The sequence below is a fragment of the Simochromis diagramma genome, unplaced genomic scaffold, assembly GCF_900408965.1.
Source record: "Simochromis diagramma unplaced genomic scaffold, fSimDia1.1 OVJJ01000141.1, whole genome shotgun sequence".
Taxonomy (NCBI): Eukaryota; Metazoa; Chordata; class Actinopteri; order Cichliformes; family Cichlidae; genus Simochromis; species Simochromis diagramma.
In genome coordinates, this window is record NW_024387350.1 from 67,842 (window position 1) to 87,469 (window position 19,628).

Genomic DNA, 19,628 nt, shown 5'->3' on the forward strand with positions numbered 1-19,628 from the left:
TAATATAATATGAAAAACCTCAAGGATAAATTTTTTTGTTGCATTTTAAAGGTTCAAACCTCAAAGACATTAAGTTTACAGTCATATATGATCAAGAAAATCAACAATCTTCACATTTCAGAAACTGGAAGCAGCTTTAAATGTGACTAAAATAATGATAAAACAATCAATTCTCTAATCATTGACTAACTGATGAATCACTGCAGCTCCAATATATTGTTGCATTTGACAACCCACTACAGCAACTACAGAATAAAACCACTAACCAGACTGATGACAGATTTCAAACATGCTGAATATGAAGAGTAGTATCATTTAAACTCACATGATTATCAGCCATAAGAACAAATTCAGGTTTATATTGATGTAAGGTATATAAATGTAAGTACAGTTTGAATCAGTGCAATATTATTTTCACACATCAATGGACCACTGAACTTCTCAGCTTCTAAAATGTAAAGCCTCATTTAGAAACTACACAAGTACATATAATGGTCAGGGATCAACATGAACCTGTCTTCTCTATTTGACTTTAATCAACTCTGCAGTGGCTCCATCTTTGCAAAGAAAAAGTCCAGCATAGAGCGGCTGAGTGAATGTGGTCTGGACTCTGTGGAGGAGAGTCATGGTTTCAGAGACGCTGTAGAAAGACAGAATACCTGCTCTGTGATCCAGGTACACTCCTACTCTGGAGGACCGAGGACCTGAGAGGACAGTTTGGACTTTGTTGTGCAGAAATATATAACTGTTTGTGTAACAATATAATGCCCAAGATTTGTCATTGTATCCAAATAAACATTCATAGCTCCCTGCTCTGCTGATATTCTTGTATGCGACTGCTACATAAACTCCTCCCCCTCTCCACTCCACCTCCCAGTAACAACGTCCAGTCAGACTCTCTCTACTCAGGACCTGACAATATACAGTGAATCTGTCTGGATGATCAGAATAAGACTGTTGTTGTTTCATTCTTGTTACTTTTCTGTTCCCCTCAGATAATAACAGACATCTGTTTGCTGTGTTTGGATCCAGTGTGATTTCATGTGAATATTTTAAGAATCCAGTTCTGGTCTTTGGCTCTGCTGGTGACAGTAAAACATCCACTTCAGTGACTGTCAGTGAGATGTTTGTCCATTCCTCTCTCAGAATGTCCTGTAGTTTATCTCTGGTCTCTGACACAGCTGCTGTCACATCCTCAAAGTAGCTCAGAGGACGAATATTGATGCTGGATGAGTGTGTAGACTCACTGAGTGCTGACAGTGAGGGGTAGTTGTGTAGAAACTGGTTGTGATCCTCTGTGTGTGAGAGCTGCTCCAGCTCGCCGTCTTTCCTCTTCAGCTCAGCGATCTCCTGCTCCAGCTTCTCCTGAAGCTCTTTGACTCGACTCACTTCAGTTTCCTGCTGGGATCTGACCTGCTGCTTCACATCAGAGCTTCTTTTCTGGAGGAGACGGATCAGCTCAGTGAACATCTTCTCACTGTCCTCCACTGCTTTATCAGCAGAGCCATTGATGGCCTCCACCTCCTGTTGAAGCAGCTTCACATCTTTCTCTCGCTCCTGAATTCTCTGCTGGATGTTTAGTCGTCTCACCTCGAGCTCCTTCTGCTTCTCAGTCCTTTCTGCTGCAGCTGGGACTGTTTCATGGCCTTTATGTTCATCCATTGTGCAGAGATAACAGATACTCTGCTGATCAGTACGACAGAAAATCTTCATCACCTCATCATGACGAGAGCAGATGTTGTCCTGGAGCTTCTTGGAGGGGGCCACCAGCTTGTGTTTTTCAAAGGCAGGAGACTCCAGATGAAGCTGTATGTGTTTCTCACAGTAGGAGATCAGACAGACCAAACAGGACTTGATGGCTTTCAGCTTCCTCCCAGTGCAGACATCACAGGCCACATCTTCAGGTCCAGCATAGCAGTGATCAGCTGGAGCAGCTTGGAGTCCAGTCTTCTTCAGCTGCTCCACTAAAGCTGCTAACATGGTGTTTTTCTCCAGGACAGGCCTCGGTGTGAAAGTCTTCCTGCACTGAGGGCAGCTGTGGATTCCCTTCCTGTCCTCTTCATCCCAGAAACCTTTAATACAGTTCCTGCAGTAGCTGTGTCCACAGGTTGTAGCCACCGGATCCTTCAGTAGATCCAAACAGATGGAACAAGAGAAGGTTTCTCGGTCCAGCTGAACTCCTTTCTGCGCCATTTCTCCTCTCAGTGTCAGTGACTGTGTGAGTTTCTCTTCCTTATAACTGAAACTAGTCTGAGCTCTGATCTCAACAACATGTTTCTGCAGTGAATGGAGCCTGTCAGCTCTTACACGTCACCACATGTTGGTTACACCCATCTTCAAAGTGCAGATCTGAAGGGGAGGGAACGAGGAAACACGTGGACAGAGAGGAGGTGCTGTGTTTAAGAGCAGGAAGAAGAGGGAGGGTTATCAGGCTGTGCTTCACTCCAGGAAGAGGAGCAGTTAGAGAGTGAAACTGTGTGTTTAACCCTTTTATTTACTGCTTCTTCTATATAAATAATTTTTAAAATCCAGCTTTAATGAACACTGGACAGAAATGTCTCAGGTAACAATAACCGTCAGAACAGCAGAGGCTGCTGACCAAATCAAAGCATATGTAGAGAGCAGGGTTAGGTTAGCAGACATATGCTGGTTGCTTTTATTTATTTATTTATTGCTTTTATAGGCAGTAATCGATGTTGCTGTAACAGGATGAGAACTAGATAAATGCCACTGCATTGCTTTGAACAGTCAGCAGAGTCTGCACATATAATTACAGATATTCCTGCAAAAAGTTAATTACTCAAAAGAATCTTGCATTTTATTTTAGTTTTGCATTTATAACAGCTGTTGCAACAGAAATAACCATGTTCATTACATTAAAATAGCAACAAACCTTTCTGGAACAACTTTCAAGGTTCATGGCGAAGACAAAGATCTAACGACATGAAGACTCCAGTGAAACTTAAAGTATTAGGAACCAGTTTTAATGCGTGACCAACACATTTCCCCTTGTGGCCTTCACCAGGGTCATTGCTAAATACCCTTGTGATTGTGAAAAGACTACTGGTCAAGTCAAAAAGGAGTGTATGGTAAAATGACCAATGACCATGTGACAAGATCAAGCAAGCATTTTTCTGATCTCTTCACCGCTCAATGGTTTGTTGTCATATTGAACAAAATATTAGGTTCTCTTTGTATATTACACTCAGGCATCAGGAAAGAGTGGTAACTAGTTTATAGTTTTTAGCTAATGACATGTCAATCACAAGACATTGCTCAGAAAACGTGCAGATTCTCAGCTAGATCCACCTTCCACTCTTTACTTACAGTTTCAAAACAGCAAACAAACACACAAATAAGTTGAAGTAATTGTTTCCTGTATGACTTCACTGGTCTCGCATCAGTAAGGACTTTTGCTCCTTGTTGCTTGAGTTCATTGAGGTGGTGAGCATACATTTATCCCCAGACATGTCCATGTACACAAACATTAAACAACTTCTTTCTGACTTGTTTCACACTTTTGCACCACTTCAGAGGAATCCCCTTAACCTCAAATCACTGTTTTCTTAAGGTATGACTTACCTTCACAGCTGTGTGGATTACGCATCATGTCACAGAAGGTCCACAAGCATAGATGCACGTGTGTGTTCATGTCTGTAAGCTATTATTGTTTCATCTCACTGAAAGCACAAATGCCATCCTCTCTCTCTCTATTTTTATATGAGGATGGGGTGGACAAAATAACAGGAACACCTCACAACAGTGATGGCGCTGAGTTGCAAAGCTGCCTGAGCTGCATTAGAGACTGCGCTGGTGTTATTCACCTACAACGTGCTACAGTTCGTGCTTCCCTGTGTGTGTCGCTTACAAGAAGGTCAACAAACACACCGCAGTGCTGCAGGCAGAACATACATAATCAATCAGCCCTCAGTGCAAGCTACAAAAATAAAATATGGGTTACACACACACACACACACACACACACACACACACACACACACACACACACACACACACACACAGTCATGTTTTCATATCCTTCCCTAGATGTTTATCCTAACACTAACCCAGTGCTTCCCAAAAACGGTGCCGTGGCACATAGGTGTGCCGTAGAAGATTATCTGGTTTCACCTGATTAGTACTCCAAGTGACTGCAGCGAGTAACGGGCAGAACAATTACATTCTCTTCCACTAGAGGGCGGTACAACCACCTGCTCTAATTAAGTTGGTTGTCAAACAGAAGAAGATATTACATAATAGTCATGCTGTGAGAACACAGCACATAATAGCAATAGATAAATATTTGAAGAGAAAAAGCAGTCAGTCTGGGTCGTGGAGAAAATTCCAGCCCACATGAAGGCCGTCATGAGTGATGGTCAGAAGAAAGCAAAAAGGTATACTGGGGACAAACTGAGCCTATTTTACTAAGATAAATGATCAAAATGCTTTTTGAGACATTTTGTTTGGTGGTGCGCTGTTTGATTTTTCTAATGTGAAATATGTGCTGTGGCTCCAAAAGGTTGGGAAACACTGGTCTAACCTATTTTCTGTGCCCATAAGGGCTGTTGGTCCCCACAAGTATGGTAAACTTCCAATTTTTGTGTCATGGTCCGGGTGAGTACGGGGTTTTTCCACTCCGCTGGGCTCCACCTTCAGGCAGAGACTCCAATCAGCTTCCACACCTGGTTCCAATCAAGTCACCAGCATATAAGACCAGCATTCACAACAGACCTCTGCCAGATCTTCTGCTAACTCATGTTAGTGCTAGGCCGCCAAGCCCTTGTGAGAACCCTTAACTACTGCTTTTCTCCTCACCGTGTTTTCTTTGTCATAGGACCCACCTGGCCGTCGCGATTCCCAACCCAGACTACTCACATCTCCGCCTGGACGCTGGTTCCATCATCTGGTTGCTCCCTTTCCATCGTCGGACTACACCTGCCTGCCTCTCTGCCAAGCCCCTCACTCCAAGCATATTCTGGATCCTCTCTGGACACTCCTCACCCAGAACCCCCTGGACACCCCCTCCTCGCATGACACTTTAAACCTGCAACGCGTAAGCCCTAACCACCATAGTCTAATCCTCCAGCTGTGATTCACTAAGACTACCACTGACTACTTTTCTCCTCTCATCATAGTGACTGCACACCTTCATCCAAGCCGCTGCCCCCTTTTTCCATTCCCCGGATCCATCCGTGAAATCTAGCACTCAGAGTTTCATGTTCACAGTTTTGCCTCACAGTTCTCAGTTCCTAGCTTCCACAGTTCCTAGCTTCCACAGTTTTCTGCTCTGTAACTTCACTAGGCTCTGTAAATAAAGCACTGTGTTCACGCCCGTTTTGCCTCCCTCTGTGTCTGCATTTGAGTCCACACCCACAGCCTGGCCCTCTCGGCCGTAACATTTTGGTCCTCACACAGGTATGTAAACATGGTACACACACACTTTTTCCTAGGGGTACAGATGTGTGTGCATTTAGCCGTATTACTATTTTAGTGGGGACGTTTCTATGTCGTCACCCTTTGGGGACAGAAAAACAGGCCCCTGTAATATAAATCATTAAATCATAGGATGGAGTCTGAGTTTAACTCTGTCTTTTAGTAGATCTCCAACTTTAATTTGTCATGTAAATATCACAGAATTCAGTCTTAAGGCGATTAATTAGTTACTTTAATTATCTGGATACAAATTATAGCACTATGTTGGGCTGGTGTTTTGACTCCAGAGTGGATAAGCAGAAGATGGATAGATGACTTCTTCAGTCTCAGCTGAAGCCTCCACGGCTTTTCATTTGCTTTCTTTTATTTACCTTTTCCTTACTTTGCATCCTATTCTGTGTTTTATAACCTCTTTGTCCTTATTTACTTTATTTTTCTTCTTTCCTCTTTTGTTTCTTTTTATCCTTCACATTAATGTACTTTTGTTTCTTCATCTTATTCCACTTTCCTTTGTCTTCGGTGTTTCCATCATTCCTTTTTTTTTTTTTTTTTTTTTTTTGCCTGTCCCGTTTGGCTCTATTGCCATCAGAATTGTTGTCTAAAGGCAAAGAAAGATGCCCAACGGATTTACTTTACCAAACTGACCATCCCAGCCTTGCCGTAATGGTCCATTTGATTCATCTTTTATTGTTTATTTTATTTTCACTTACTGAATACGGGACAGACTTGACTGGGGGAAAGAAGGGGAGAAAGAAAGAGGGAAAGAGAAACAGCTGAGAAGAGGGACGGGGGAGAAGGGCAAAAACCAAAAACCAACAGAATGAGCAGAAAAAAAAAAAGAAAAAAAATGCATATATCAATCACCTGGATCACCTGCTGAGAAAGAAAAAAGAAAACAAGCAGAAGAGAACAAGAGTAATAGAATAAACAACATCACAATGATATATGGGAATATGACAGTAAATACTAAATATTAAACACTATTGTGCAGCACATAAGATCAACATAACACAGTGTGCTTTGAGGTAGGAGCCAAAAAGGGTGTAGTTTGTGTGTGTGATCACCCGTGTGTACACCTGTGAGCATGGACGCGCTTGTTTTTAAAAGGTTCCTTCATGTAATGATCTGCTAGGGAGTGTGGGGGGGGCCACAGCCCCGTCCTCCAGGGCATGAAGCAGGTATGGAGGAGATCAAAACTCCAGACATCCAGAGGCCCCCAGAACACAAGAGACCAAGGAAGACCAACAGAGGGGCAGCCGCGCCACTGCCCCAGAAAGAGCTGAGGAGAGTCCCAGATGAGGGCTCACTCAGCAGCTGCGGAGCAGAAGCCAGGGGGAGTTGTAGTGACGCGCCCGTGAGCTCCGCCGGCAGCCAGCCGTGCCTGAGTGACTGAGCCCCAGGCCGGGCACCCCACCTCCGAAGTGGCCCGAGCGAGCCCCAGGCTCCAGGCCCCGATAAGCGGCCGCCAAGGAGTGAGCCGGTGTGTACCTGGACGCCCACCCCCGGACACAAAGAACCACCAACGCACCGATGTCTGAGGGAGTCCGCCACTGGCAGGGGAAGTGGTGGTAGGGGGAGATAGGCCTCCAAACCTTGGAGGGCCTGAGATGTCCCCAGATAGGTGGCGCCTGACACCCAACCTGACATATAGACACAGACATACAGGCACACACAGACACAAACATCCATTCCCACCCTCATGCTCTCATATGCACTTACTCCACACTCACTCAACGTGGAGACAGACATAAAGAGACGCTGTACACACGATCACACTCCCCAAGCGTACTCTACAAACCGGGTCTAGGTACCCTTACCCCTGGAGGGGGAACTGCACCCAGACCCAGGTGGTGTTACCCTTTTCCCTGCGGTGGGGGGAGGCAGACCGCCCCGACTCCGCAGCAGCAGGGAGGCCCCACACTCCAGACCGCAGTCGGACGGCCAACTCCTCCTCCTAGCCCCCCCGCTCCAGCAGGTCGCAGAGAACGGGGGTGAGAGAAGACTCCAAACCTCCCTCCACCTGCTCATTGTAGTGTTGATGCATGTGTGTTCTAAGGTGCATTTAAAACCCAGGAGGGCATGGAGCTACCTGCCAGAGAGCAGCAGGTAAGCGCATGGTCCCTCCTGCTAGCCCTCAATGTCTACGTGTATTTAACATTGAGAGGTGGGCAACGATGCCAGGGGTGGGGTGTACACCCTGATGGTACTTTGGATTCCGTGTATTGTGCCCACCCCCAAGATCCTATATGTATGTGTAATGAGAGTGTGAGTAATGTGAATGTCTAAGTTGTGGAATAAAATTGAGGCAGAGGCAGCCAGAAGGGGACCGGGGGGTGGCCTCCTCTGCACCCTGGTGACATACCCCTACTCCAAGGTCCTGCATGTGTGGGTGGTTGTGGTGGAGCGGGAAGAGGGAGGCAGCTGGAGATGGGGAGGGAAGGAAGGGAAGGGCAGGTGACCCCTCCCTGGGGCCAGCTCCCCCGCTGACCCCAGTAGGCACCCCCATACTCTGCAACCCGCCAGGGAAAGGGGGCCCAGGCCCATCCAGACCGGGGCCCAGTGCAGCAGCGCCTCCCGGCCCCACAGAGCCCGGGACAGTCCACCCAACCCCACCACAGAGAAAACTGCACCCGCCCCACCATCCACTCATCTTCCAGACTACATAAGACAATAAACACCCAGGCTGAGATCTTCCTCCACCTCTCCTGTATCTCCCCCTCCTGCAGAGAGAGCTCCCGAGGAGAGGAAAGCTCCTGCAAGGTGTGACAATGTTTCCATCATTCCTGCTTCCACCTTCATTTACTTAGCTTGTCTTCATGTGTTTTTCTCTTTGCTTTATTTCCTTCCTCACTTGTCCTTCCCTATATTTCATTTTTTTCTCCTCTTTGGATTGTTTTTCTTTCCTTCATCTTTCTTTTGTATCCTAATCAATGTTTTCATTCCTTCCTTCCATTTCTGCCTCTTCTGTTTCCTCTTCCCCTCTGCCACTTTCTTCCCTTCATTTCCTTCGTCTTTTCTTCTTTCCCATCTTTGGTCTTTCTGGTTCAGTTTTTTTCACTCTTCAGCTGGTTTTGCTCTCTTTGTTTGTGATTTTGCAGTCGTCTGCCTGTTGTTGTGTCGGCTGGCGGTACGTTATCAGGCTACTACAAACACACATCAAACCTGCTGCACAGCTTAGATTTAATTCATTAGTTTTATCAATGAAGCTCAGAGAAAAGGAAAAAAAACACCTACATGCTTCAGTTTTCCTCGTACGGGGTGTTGCAGCCAGTTCTGGTTGCATAATATTATCTGCTCTCCTACAAACTCCCACATACTGAAGCAGAAAGCTCGGTGCGAGGCTCAGACAGGAGATGTGTGGGAAGACAGAGATTCAAAGTCAGAGTTCGTCTCATCCTGGTTGAGAATAAATAAGCTTCCTTTAAACGGATTCTGAGTGTAGTAGAGTCTACTCCAAGACGCTGCTAAAATAAACTCGACTCATTAAAGTCTGGGTTTCTGCTGCTTTAATGAAGCGCAGTTTCTACATTCCTCCACGGAGATCAGATTCAGTCTCGTACCAGTGAAGTTGGTCCAAAAAACCTCAAGCTGACGTTAGAGCTCGCTACATTTCCAAGTTCAACGTGGCTTTACGTTCACTTCCATCTGTCAGAGCTGAGCAGAGACTCTGCCTCCAAGATGAGTTTATGTTTTAGTGCATTAATCTTCTCACTAGGGATGTATTTCGCCCTGAACCGTGGATCCACAAAAGAAGCCATGTCCAACAGGTCACTGGTGGATGGATCTGCATATTTATTGTTGAGGTAATCCACAATGCGGGTCTTGATGGATTTACACAGCTCACTATCCTCCTCTCCAGGTGCCAGGAGACTAGTGTTAAACAGGTGTAGCACAGGTCTGACATAGGACAGGGTCACATACTTCTCTCCTGAAAGTGCATCAGTGAAGTCCTGACAGGGTTTGAGAGCTTTCTGAACTACTTCCAGGACCTCTATGTCCTGCCAAGTAGGGACTAGAGGTCTGGTTTTCATGTCGACAGAGAGGACTTTAGAAAGTGCTCTTTCCTGCTCCAGAACTCTCTCTATCATGAGAAGCCTTGATCCCCAGCGAGTTGTTGCCTCTGTGAGTAGCTGGTGACTTGGAAGACCCAGCTGTATTTGCACTTCAGCCAGCTCTCTTCTCTTCCTCCAGCTGTAGGAGAAGCTGCTGACGACTTTCTTACACAGAGAAATAGCCCGGGTAATGCGGGCATCATCCATAGCATGTCCTGTGACACACAAAATACAAACTTTTAAAATCACTTTAATTGTTATGTTAAGATGCAAATCACTCAAAGGCAAATTAACATCCATCTCAGTTGTATAGAATGTGATGCATAAGACTTAACAATATTTGCAAAATGTGTCGTGTATTGTATAACCTAGAAATGGTTCTAGTTAAACTATCTTGGTAAAATCACCAGATCACCAAATGATTAGAACATGTTTTTTTTTTGTTCTTTTTACACCTTTTAATCTCACTATGTATTTAAAAATGTATCCCTGTCTTGTCTCAGCTGTGGTCCTCATTTAGTGTCACAACTCAAATACAAAGACAAATACACCCCAATACGTTTATTGGATTTAATAGGGATAGTTTATTTATTTATTCAACTAACTTTCGATTTCTAAGTGATAGATGTATATGCTGTCTATGACTTATAAAAATATTTGTCTTGTGGTCCATAGGCATGTTTAGCTCTACAAGAGACTCTATACACTTTTCATTTATTAGCGTTTTTTTTTTCCAAATCAAAAAATTCAGTATTGCACTCACCAATGGCCAGATGAAGCCTGTGACCAAAACACTGGATCCTCGACCACTTGTTCAGTTGAACTGCCTTGACAATATTAGCCCCGTTGTCAGTTGTTATAGCAACCAGTCCCGTCGGGTTGAGCTTCCAGGTTTTGAGCACATCCTGCACGGCTTCAGCTATATGCTCTCCGGTGTGGTCTTGAGGAAAGTAGCTGGTCTGGAGACAGGCAGTTTTCAGTTCCCAGTCTTCCATGAAATGTATAGTCACACTCATATATGGCTCGCATGTCCTGCTGGACCACATGTCGGTTGTCAGTGTGAAGTGAGACACTTTGGTGAGCTGGGCAGCGAGACTCTGTCTAACATCAGTATACATTTTTGGCAGTGCTTCTCTGGTGAAGTATTTCCGGCTAGGTAACTGGTATCTTCGGCCAAGAGTTTTTAGCAGCTGTATAAAGCCCTCTTGTTCCACAGTTGAGATGGGGACCATGTCTTTAGCAATATGATAGGCCACTGCTTTAGTAATTTCCCCCCACTTCTCACTTTTTGTATCATATGGCACAGCACGAGTATATGAGTGTTGTAAGGTGGTCTGTTTCACGGCAGGAACCTCGGAAGACTTTGCAGTCTGGGCTACAGCACGCAATTTCACACACTCTTCATACTGCACTTCATGGCGCAGTTGTAAATGGTGGTAAAGATTAGTGGTGCTCGAACCTTTCGTTGCGACGCTTTTTCGACATTCTCTACAGAATACATTATTCTGCTGCTCATCTGACACTTTGAACCCGAACCATCTCCAAATAATTGAGCCATTGGTTTTCTTTTTTCCGACGAGCTCCTCTTCGCTAGCTCCTGTGTCCATCTTGTTGCCAACTGGAGGTGTAGCGATGGGGGAGGGGGTTTGTGTTCAGTGAGGGTGAGAGGCGGGGCAAACAAACCCAGACGAGAGAGAGGCAAAATAGTGGCTCCACAAGTGTAATTATAACGCAACATAGACTATATCGATATAAACGATATTGTCACAGCTTATGTCTTGTATGAAAATATATCGATATTTTAAAAAAAATCAATATATCGCCCAGCACTAATGCAAACTAATAAATTCGAACCCTCAGAATAAAATTGCAGATACAACAGGTGGAAATTAGTTTATTCTGACAAGTTGTTGGTTCAGCTTCAGAGAGTGAGATGCTCAGTAGTTCAGGAGGGGCTCAGAATAGAGCTGCAGGCAAGTCCTACTGGTAGAAGGCCTAAACATGCTGGTGAGATGATGTCTTTAAGGTGATTTCATGCAATGTCTACCAGAGGGGGACCCTGGGACAGAGAATGGGTCTCTTTATGTGGATTGAGAGCACCTCTGTACCACCAAAATGAGCAAGAGGAGGTAGCTAGAAAGAGGGGGTCTCATGTTTTGTTTTTTTGTTTTTCTATAGGAAGCCCATAAAAAAGATGAGAAGCTCTTGGAGTTTCCTCTCAAGCTGAGTCACATCCAGGCTGCAGCCAGGTCAGACATCACTTCATATTATTCACATATTAAATACTACAGTTGTCCACATACACCACTACATTTCTCCATCAACCTGTTTGGTGGGATTTATTTATTATACTCCTTCTTTCCATCATTTTATTACATCTCTACAGAATCTGAGTGAACACCGCCCCCTGCTGGTTTCTTTTCAGTCCTTCATTTGATACTTAAATTACACCAGACACAAAATGAATGAAACCAAAGCAGAAATGAGGCTACATGGATTTGTTTTCCTTCCTTTGGTAGGATCTCATTGGAAACATTGGATGCTGAGCTGCATTTGCTGACATCTCGCACACACTCAGTGGAGGAGAGCATCCAGAGAGACACAGAGCTGCTGCAGCAACTGGACAGCTTTCTGCAGGTAACACACATAACAGTATTTTAGTTTTATATAATCTTTAAATAAGTGTGTAGTTTAAAAAATAATTTTGTGCCTATTATGTTTGTCTCAGCATGCCACATCATCTCTCTGCTCACTCCGTGGCAGTCGGCAGCAGCTAAAGAGGGAAGGCAGCGAGCTGATCGACTTTTTCTGCGAGGACAGAGACACTTTCAGGCTGGACGACTGTTTCAGCATCTTCCACACCTTCTGCTCCAGGTTCACAAATGCTGTCAAGGTACAACTATGAATGCAAATCCATTACACGAGCTGTACAACAATCCACACAAGATCCAGTAGATGTGGTTAAAACTGTTGGTATACTTCAACTGATACATTAGTCTTCATCCCATATTTAATAACACTTCTGATTTACAGTGAAACATATTATTTTCTAAACCTTCTGTTTTATGTGATTGCCAACAATTTGACCATTCTTTTTGGCTCAAGTGTGTCTCTATTGCCTCTGAGTAGTTTGAATTCCCAAACCCCTCTCACACGATGAGCTGTTGACAGAGACACAAATACCAGACCATAAATCAGGCATAAGAGGATAAGCTGCATTTAAGGCCCAAGGGTTCACAGTTTGTTTTATTTTTTGATTTGTTTTGTTTGCTTTGATCTGTGCATCAGGATCTGATGCACACAGGAATTTTTTTCAACATGCATAATATCTGTAGGCTATGGAGGACCAGAAGAGTCACGCGCATCAGGAAAATAACTTCTTTCTCTTTTTGAAGGAGAACATGGAGAGGGAGGCGAAGGAGGCGGCTCGTCGTCAGCGCATACAAGAGCTGGAGGAGAAGAAGAGGCACTCCTGGGCTGGAGGAGAAAAGGTAGGATGACGTACGCAGACACTGTAAAACAAAGTCAATCAAAGATGTCTAACGATGATCCACTCTCTGTTCCCGTTATAGGTGGATGGAGTCTTTGGGCTGCGCTGCCACAGTGAGCTTGACATGTCCACTGCTTTGTCGCGGCATGACGAGGCCGGACTGTTAATGGAGCTCCTGACCCCTAGGTCCCACCCTCGCTCACTAGTGAACAACTCCCACAGTCCTCTGGGACGTGCTGTGAGCTTACGTCGTTCCCGGAAGTCTCCATCCTGCTCACCATCTATTGCTGCTGAGCAGGAACTAAGCACTTTCCTGGAAAAGGCGACTGATCGCAAAAACATTCAGCAAAGAGGCAAAGGGAGCAGTTTTCCATCTCCCTCAAGTCCAGGATTCCCAGTGTCCACCCAGACGGCACCACAAAACTCCTCATCACCTTCCAAAAGGAGTCCAAAAAACAAAAACCATGCAACTGCCACTTAACTCAGCCTAAATGCTACCCAGACGTGTGCAAATGCCACTAATCCTGCAAATGAACTTGCAGTCAAACCTACCTCTGACTCAAACCAGCAATCTGAACACAACAACAAAAGCAGCAGTGACAGTGGCGGCTGGCCCATAGGGGGCGCTCGGGCTCCGCCCCCCCAAATGTGGAGGAGTAAAAATATATATTTTTAAAAAATTCATCAATGATAGTTTTACTATGTGTGTGCCCATATGCAGCCAGGCGTATTTTAACATTTTCACCAGCTGACTCATTAAAGTTCAACCAACAAACGGTGTTTTTCTTCTTCTGGGGCGCTCGTCAAAGCGCCCTTGATATGCAGCGAAATAGCCTATCATTAAATGGTTGCCAGGGGAAAATAATAAATATTTGACCTATCAGCGTCGCTGAATTAAATGGTTTGGGGGCGCTTAAAATTGCGCCCCTGCAGAAAACGCGCGAAGATTTGCTGTTCTAGAATTTTACCTCAGTCAGTAGCCTAAGTGAGCTATAAGGTCAGAGAGAGACGATGGCAGCGGTATTGTTAACGGTTGAGGCACAGCCTCCCCCAAATTCGGTTAGATCGCTTCTAACCTACCCTTTTGCCAGAAGGACAATGGCAGAAAAACTGCAAGTTAAAGAGTTGGGACCTGACAAGCCCGAAATTCAACTAACCCAGGCAACGAAGGAGAAGTCAAAAGCATACAACAGGACTTTTTGTCGGAGTTGGTTCCAGCGCAAGTCGTGGCTGACAGGCTGTGGAACAGCTAATGCACTTTTTTGTTTCCCATGCATACTGTTCAAAAGTGACAAGTGTGATTTGACGTGGACACAATCTGGACAAACCGACTTAAAGCACCTCTCCGAACGAATCAAGAAACATGAAAGCTCACGAGTTCATATGGACAACAGTGTAAAGCTAGCTGTGCTAGGGAAAACTAGCATAGCGGCGCAGCTAGATGATGGACATCGGATTGCTTTAAGAAGGCACAACGAAGAGGTAGATAAAAACCGTCATATTTTATCTAAAATCATCGTTCATATTTACAAAACCATACAAATAGCTGTGTTAACCTCTCTAGAATTATTTTCAAATGCTGTTTTCAGGCAAAATGTCTACCACTCTATTTTCATTTTCACAAATCTATACAAGGCAGAATATGGGAGTCTATACAAATTGCTTATTACCAATAACTTTCATCAATGTTTTCAGTAGCCTCTATCAAAAGCTCCTGCTTACTTGTTTTGAATTATGCTCTGGTGCACAGTCCAACCATGTGCACATTTAATTTTGAAGTAATTAAATTTGTATATCAGAATTAAACTTCATCATTCTGGTTTGTGTAAAGCCAAGATGCACAGACCACACTAGGTCAAGCCAAGCTTTCTGTTGTGTGTTGCCATCTAGTGGGCATGAGGTATCACTGTATGAGTTAATCACCTAGCAACAAATTAAAATTGTGTTGTTTGATGTACTCATTAAATGGGTCATTTTAGTCGATATCATAAAAATTGCCCCCCCTGAGATTTTTTTCAGGAGCCGCCACTGAGCAGTGATCAACCTGGCATGGGTTTAAGCAGCCATGCAACACTTACAACAAGCAAACCAAAAGATGTTGAACTGGTTTTAACTCAGCAGACTGACTGCACTGATAAGAGCTTTCAGCAGAGCACCACTGCTACAGGAAACATGGTGGTGGTTTTAGACAAATGCACGTTGGTTCCTGAGCTAAAAGTGTTTGGCAGTGGCGACACCCTCACAAGTCATAGCGAAAACAGACATGTCGGTCTTCATCAAGATGATGTGACAATCACAGATTTGGAAGAAGAGAAAGGGGATGAATTGCAAGTTGATAAGGTGCAGAATAATGGCCAACTGATTGTAAATACAAAACAATCTGATGAGCAAGTCTGTGAGCTCAGCTCTTCTTCAACACCAAGAGAGGGCGATGAGGGGCAAGAGGATAAGGTGGTTGTATGGTGTGTGACGGGTGTGTGCGAGGCTACAAGTGACACACAAAGCACCTATGCAGAAACTGAAAAAGATCAGCATAAGGGTGACAACCAAGGAGGAAACAAACAAACTTCCTCTGCTTTAGCCAATGACATGCCTTCAGAACCTCAACCGGCCAATGAAAAACCAGTGCCTGTACCCATCAGTAGCCAACCAGTGCCTGTCCCCCGCTGTGATGACACATCACTGCTTGTTTCTTCCTCTGTGTGGCGCCCGAAAGAACCTCCAACACCTAATGTAGTGCCTGCTCTCACAGCAGATGCTTCTGAGAAAGATAAAGAACTGGAGGAAGAGGAAGAAGTGTCCACCAACAGGAACAGTGATGGAGCGACCGTCTCAAAACAATCAACAGAAGAGAAAAGCAAAAACAACATGGCATCTAAAGACTCAACCAGTAAAACTGCAAAAGCAGCTTCTTCCACCAAAGTAAAAGCAGAACCAGCAACTCCATCTAAACTACCCAGCAAGAGCCTTCCTACGTCTAAAGTCCAAACTAATGGGAAGAAACCTACCCCAAACACTATCTCTGCATCTGGCAAATCCAAATCTATCCGGACCCTCACAACCTCCGAGAACAAGGACATGAGGAGGGTTGTGCCAATATCCAGGACCAACAGAAGTCCATCCAGAATCAAGCATACAGAGAAGAATCGAGGCTCCTCCAGCACCGCAGTGCCCACCAGTCTGACTCCCTCAAAACGAAGCAGTGCTTCCCCTCGACGAGTAGCGAGGCCTGCAAATGCTCCTTCATCCCGACAATCTGGGACCCCCAAGACTTTGGATCCAAAGGACTCAAAGAACCAGAATGTTTCAGGTACTCAGCCATCTGCCCGAGAACAGAAGTTCAAGTTCAAGTTCAAGTTCAAGGTTCTTTATTTGTCACATGCATAGTTATACAAGTATAACACACAGTGAAATGTAGCCTGACACGCTCCTCGACATGTGCAAAAATTGGGGGGGGGGGGGTGTAGAGGCAGAACATTATATATATATATATACACATATAGTATATACACTGGGTGAATGTGCAGTAGTAGCAGCAAGCAGGTGAATTCTGTATATTAATATGAATAGACATCTGACTATTTTACAGGATAGACAATATAAACATATTTAAAATTAAAGGAATTGAAATGTACATTGTGCCTTGGTTTAGTGTCTGGAAGAGTCCTGTCTCAGTCAATTATAGATGATGTGAGAGGGCGGGTGTGTGTGTTTAGGGCACGGATGGCTTGGGGATAGAAGCTCCTCTTGAGTCTCTCTGTCCTTGCCCGGAAGATGCGGAACCTTCTACCAGATTGCAGAAGTTGGAACAGTTTGTTGCCAGGATGGGACGGGTCCTTCAGTATCTGCGCTGCTCTAGTCCAGCATCTCCTGGTGTAGGTGTCCTGAAGCGGGGGGAGAGCAATCCTGCAGCAGCGTTCTGCTGTACGGATCACTCTCTGGAGAGCTTTTTGGTCCTTCACACAGCTGTTCCCAAACCACGATGTCATGTTCTGTGTGAGGATGCTCTCCACAGCGCCTGTATAGAAAATCCTGAGGATCTTTGGAGAGACCCTGAACTTCCTCAGTTGTCGCAGGTGATACAGGCGCTGCCTAGCCTACACAAGGAACAAGGACTTTCAAGGAAAGATGTCCAGCCAAAAGCCCTTAATGAAACCTAAAGCCCAGCAGGAGGAGAAGATCTGTCGCTCCACACTGCGGGCACTCTCTCAGGGTGGAAGAAGTGGAGCAGGAGGCAGCGTCAGTGCTCCTGCCACTCCTTTGCGCAAAGCCACTAGCTCTTCATCATCTGTGTTTCCGGGTTTTGCACGGAGCACAGCCTCTTCTTCTTTCAGACGTACTCACACCAACCTTGCTGTTCCTGCTGCTTCCCACTCCCCCAACATTGGGTCAGACCCCTCCCCCAAACCTTCTTCCAAGACCTCCTCCCCTGTTACCCCATCCAGCACCTCCTTGCCTATTACGCGATCAAGATCACTAAGAGTCCATGCGTCAGCAAGATCCTCAGATGTCCAAAAACTCTCCCCCTCCTCACAGAGAAAGTCTCAGAGCGTCAAATCATCTCCTCGTGCATCGCGCCACGACTTGCTGGCTCCCCCTAAAGGCCACAGACGGAATGACAGTGACAGTGACAAGTCCGCTCATTCTCAGGACTCGGTCTTGCCCACAAGGCCGCGCTGGAGATAAACTCTTGGTTGTTTTGTTTTGAGGATTTTTTCCTAATCACTCCTCCTTCAGGAAAGTCAGGAGATACACTCCATTATGAAATGTAGATACCTTTTAAAATGTTCAAGTTTAATTTGAGTAACAAAGGAAGATACAATGAGATTGTCTCGTATGGATTTAAATCTTGTTTGTTACCTTGTTTGTTTGTTATTATAAGGTTTAAGTGCAGCGGAGCTGAAAAGTTCACTACGTTTTCTTTGTACTATATTGTCCTTGTAATGTACTTTAAACAACCACAGAGGGAAAAACAACTTGTTTTCAAGGTATATTTGTATTCTTTCTAAATCTATTAATTGAGAGTACATTCCAAGATTAATGACAATAATGACCTCTCCTCACGACCTCGGGAAAGCCGATGTCTTATCAGAAATCACAGACCTTTTTGTTTTGGTCAGAGTGAAGCTCTGAGATCTCTGGATGAGTCGGGAAATGACTACAGCCTGTGACATGATTGCTAACAAGCTTTCAGTCAAAACCACACTAACACTAGCAGTTCTGAATAATTTGGTGGCCGTAGCCATGACTTGATCTCTCCTATTAGGCCTACAGACACTTGAGTCAGTCTGTCTGTTAATCCACAGACTAAAGGCTCCTACTATGAGAGTAAGGGGTACGCCGTATTGTATGAAAGAAACTATTACAACCAACATACAAACTGCAAATTTAAACACTGAATTGAAAAGAGGGGAGCTAAAAAACGGAGTGAATAAAATCTAATTTCATTTTATTTGTACTCCCTTTGATTTATTCCTGTGGTACTTTTTTTCCCTTTTGAAAGAGAAATATCTGCAGCTATAAAGATGTACATCTTTGGAGTATCCTGAAAATTCTGCAGTTTTTAAAGGTCATGTGACTGAATGCCTTTTCGATTCACAAGCACCTTTAACTGCATGAACCGTGCTGCAGAATCTCTTTAATCCAGGCTGGACTTCTATAGAAATAATAATATTACTACAATACTAATTGTGTTTTTATAAAGCCTGACATAACTAATCTTTGAGAGCGGTGGGGTCTTTTTTAAAAAACATGATCAGTTTAAACAAGGAGATATTTATAACTCTGATTAAAAACAGACACTTTCTGTCTGACTTGGAAAATTCAAGTTGTGTTTTCATATGAGGACATTTTTATGTTTACCTGTCTTTATTTATGTATGTATATAATGTTTCCCTACTAATTAATAAAGCATTGTTCCTCAGTCACTCTGTGCACTTCATTCAAAGACTGTATTGCACTTTTTCCTGCCAGAAGACAATGTTTTAATTGAAATAGACTGAAATATCTCGCTTCAAGTGGATGAATGTCTGGAAACATTCACTTTAAAACCAAGCACATTTGAAACTATATACACATTTCCTATTCTTACAGCTGCATTTTGTATCTAATCTTGAGCAGAACGTCTGTGTGTCTGCACCTCTCATTAATTCTGGTCTTGTATCATATTTAAAACAGAGAAACTAAAGCAATCGAGACCATCATCAATCTCAAAATCATCCATTTTTATAGTTCTTCGAGTTCAAGAAACAAGCACAAATGTGTTTTTGCTTCTAGGTTTTCTGTAGTGATGTAACAACGCTGAAGCTAAAGTAACTGTAGTGATTTGTGTAGAGGAAAACGTCTCTGTGGTAACATCACTGCCAACGTGTTCATCTTGAATGTGTTATTAGACTTAAAAAAAAACCTTTACAAGTATCTTTGATTTCTTTAAACACTGTAATAAGAATTGTGCTTTCAGGCGTTACTACTGTTCTCTGAATATTTGTCAAGTCTAAAACCTTCTCTGTAACCCCTACAGATGGCTGTGTGTAGAAAATCCCAGTAGTTTCTGAAATACTCAGAGCAGCCTGTGTAATACCAACAACCAAAGCTGTTAAACTTCTTTTCCATATCTACGTCCATAAATGCGTGGAGCTACTGCTATGTGATTG

At 44.1% G+C, this 19,628-nt stretch overlaps 3 protein-coding genes and 1 long non-coding RNA gene across 4 annotated transcripts in view; 2 read left to right on the forward strand and 2 right to left on the reverse strand.

Annotated features, from left to right (window-relative positions):
- LOC120718436 (mucin-5AC-like) overlaps positions 1-18,837 on the forward strand; it is a 28,632-nt gene extending 9,795 nt beyond the window's left edge. The window contains exons 6-7 of the mRNA XM_040006988.1: positions 15,082-16,310; positions 17,082-18,837. Coding sequence (XP_039862922.1) covers positions 15,082-16,310; positions 17,082-17,661 — 1,809 coding nt within the window. The 3' untranslated portion in view covers positions 17,662-18,837. The remainder of the gene's footprint in view (positions 1-15,081; positions 16,311-17,081) is intronic.
- LOC120718441 (tripartite motif-containing protein 16-like) lies at positions 31-2,861 on the reverse strand. The gene has a single exon (XM_040006992.1). It carries the CDS (start codon positions 2,191-2,193, stop codon positions 523-525), a length of 1,671 nt encoding a protein of 556 aa, XP_039862926.1. The 5' UTR covers positions 2,194-2,861; the 3' UTR covers positions 31-522.
- Positions 8,425-11,189, reverse strand: LOC120718442 (E3 SUMO-protein ligase ZBED1-like). Its single transcript, XM_040006993.1, has 2 exons — positions 10,249-11,189; positions 8,425-9,700 (listed from the first exon to the last, which is right to left on the reverse strand). The coding sequence occupies exons 1-2, from the start codon at positions 11,090-11,092 to the stop codon at positions 9,069-9,071; spliced, it is 1,476 nt and encodes a 491-aa protein (XP_039862927.1). The 5' UTR covers positions 11,093-11,189; the 3' UTR covers positions 8,425-9,068.
- LOC120718445 lies at positions 11,606-12,267 on the forward strand. Its single transcript, XR_005692492.1, has 3 exons — positions 11,606-11,734; positions 12,005-12,122; positions 12,214-12,267. It is a non-coding gene; the product is annotated as an uncharacterized LOC120718445 (long non-coding RNA).
- Positions 18,838-19,628: the final 791 nt, after the last annotated feature.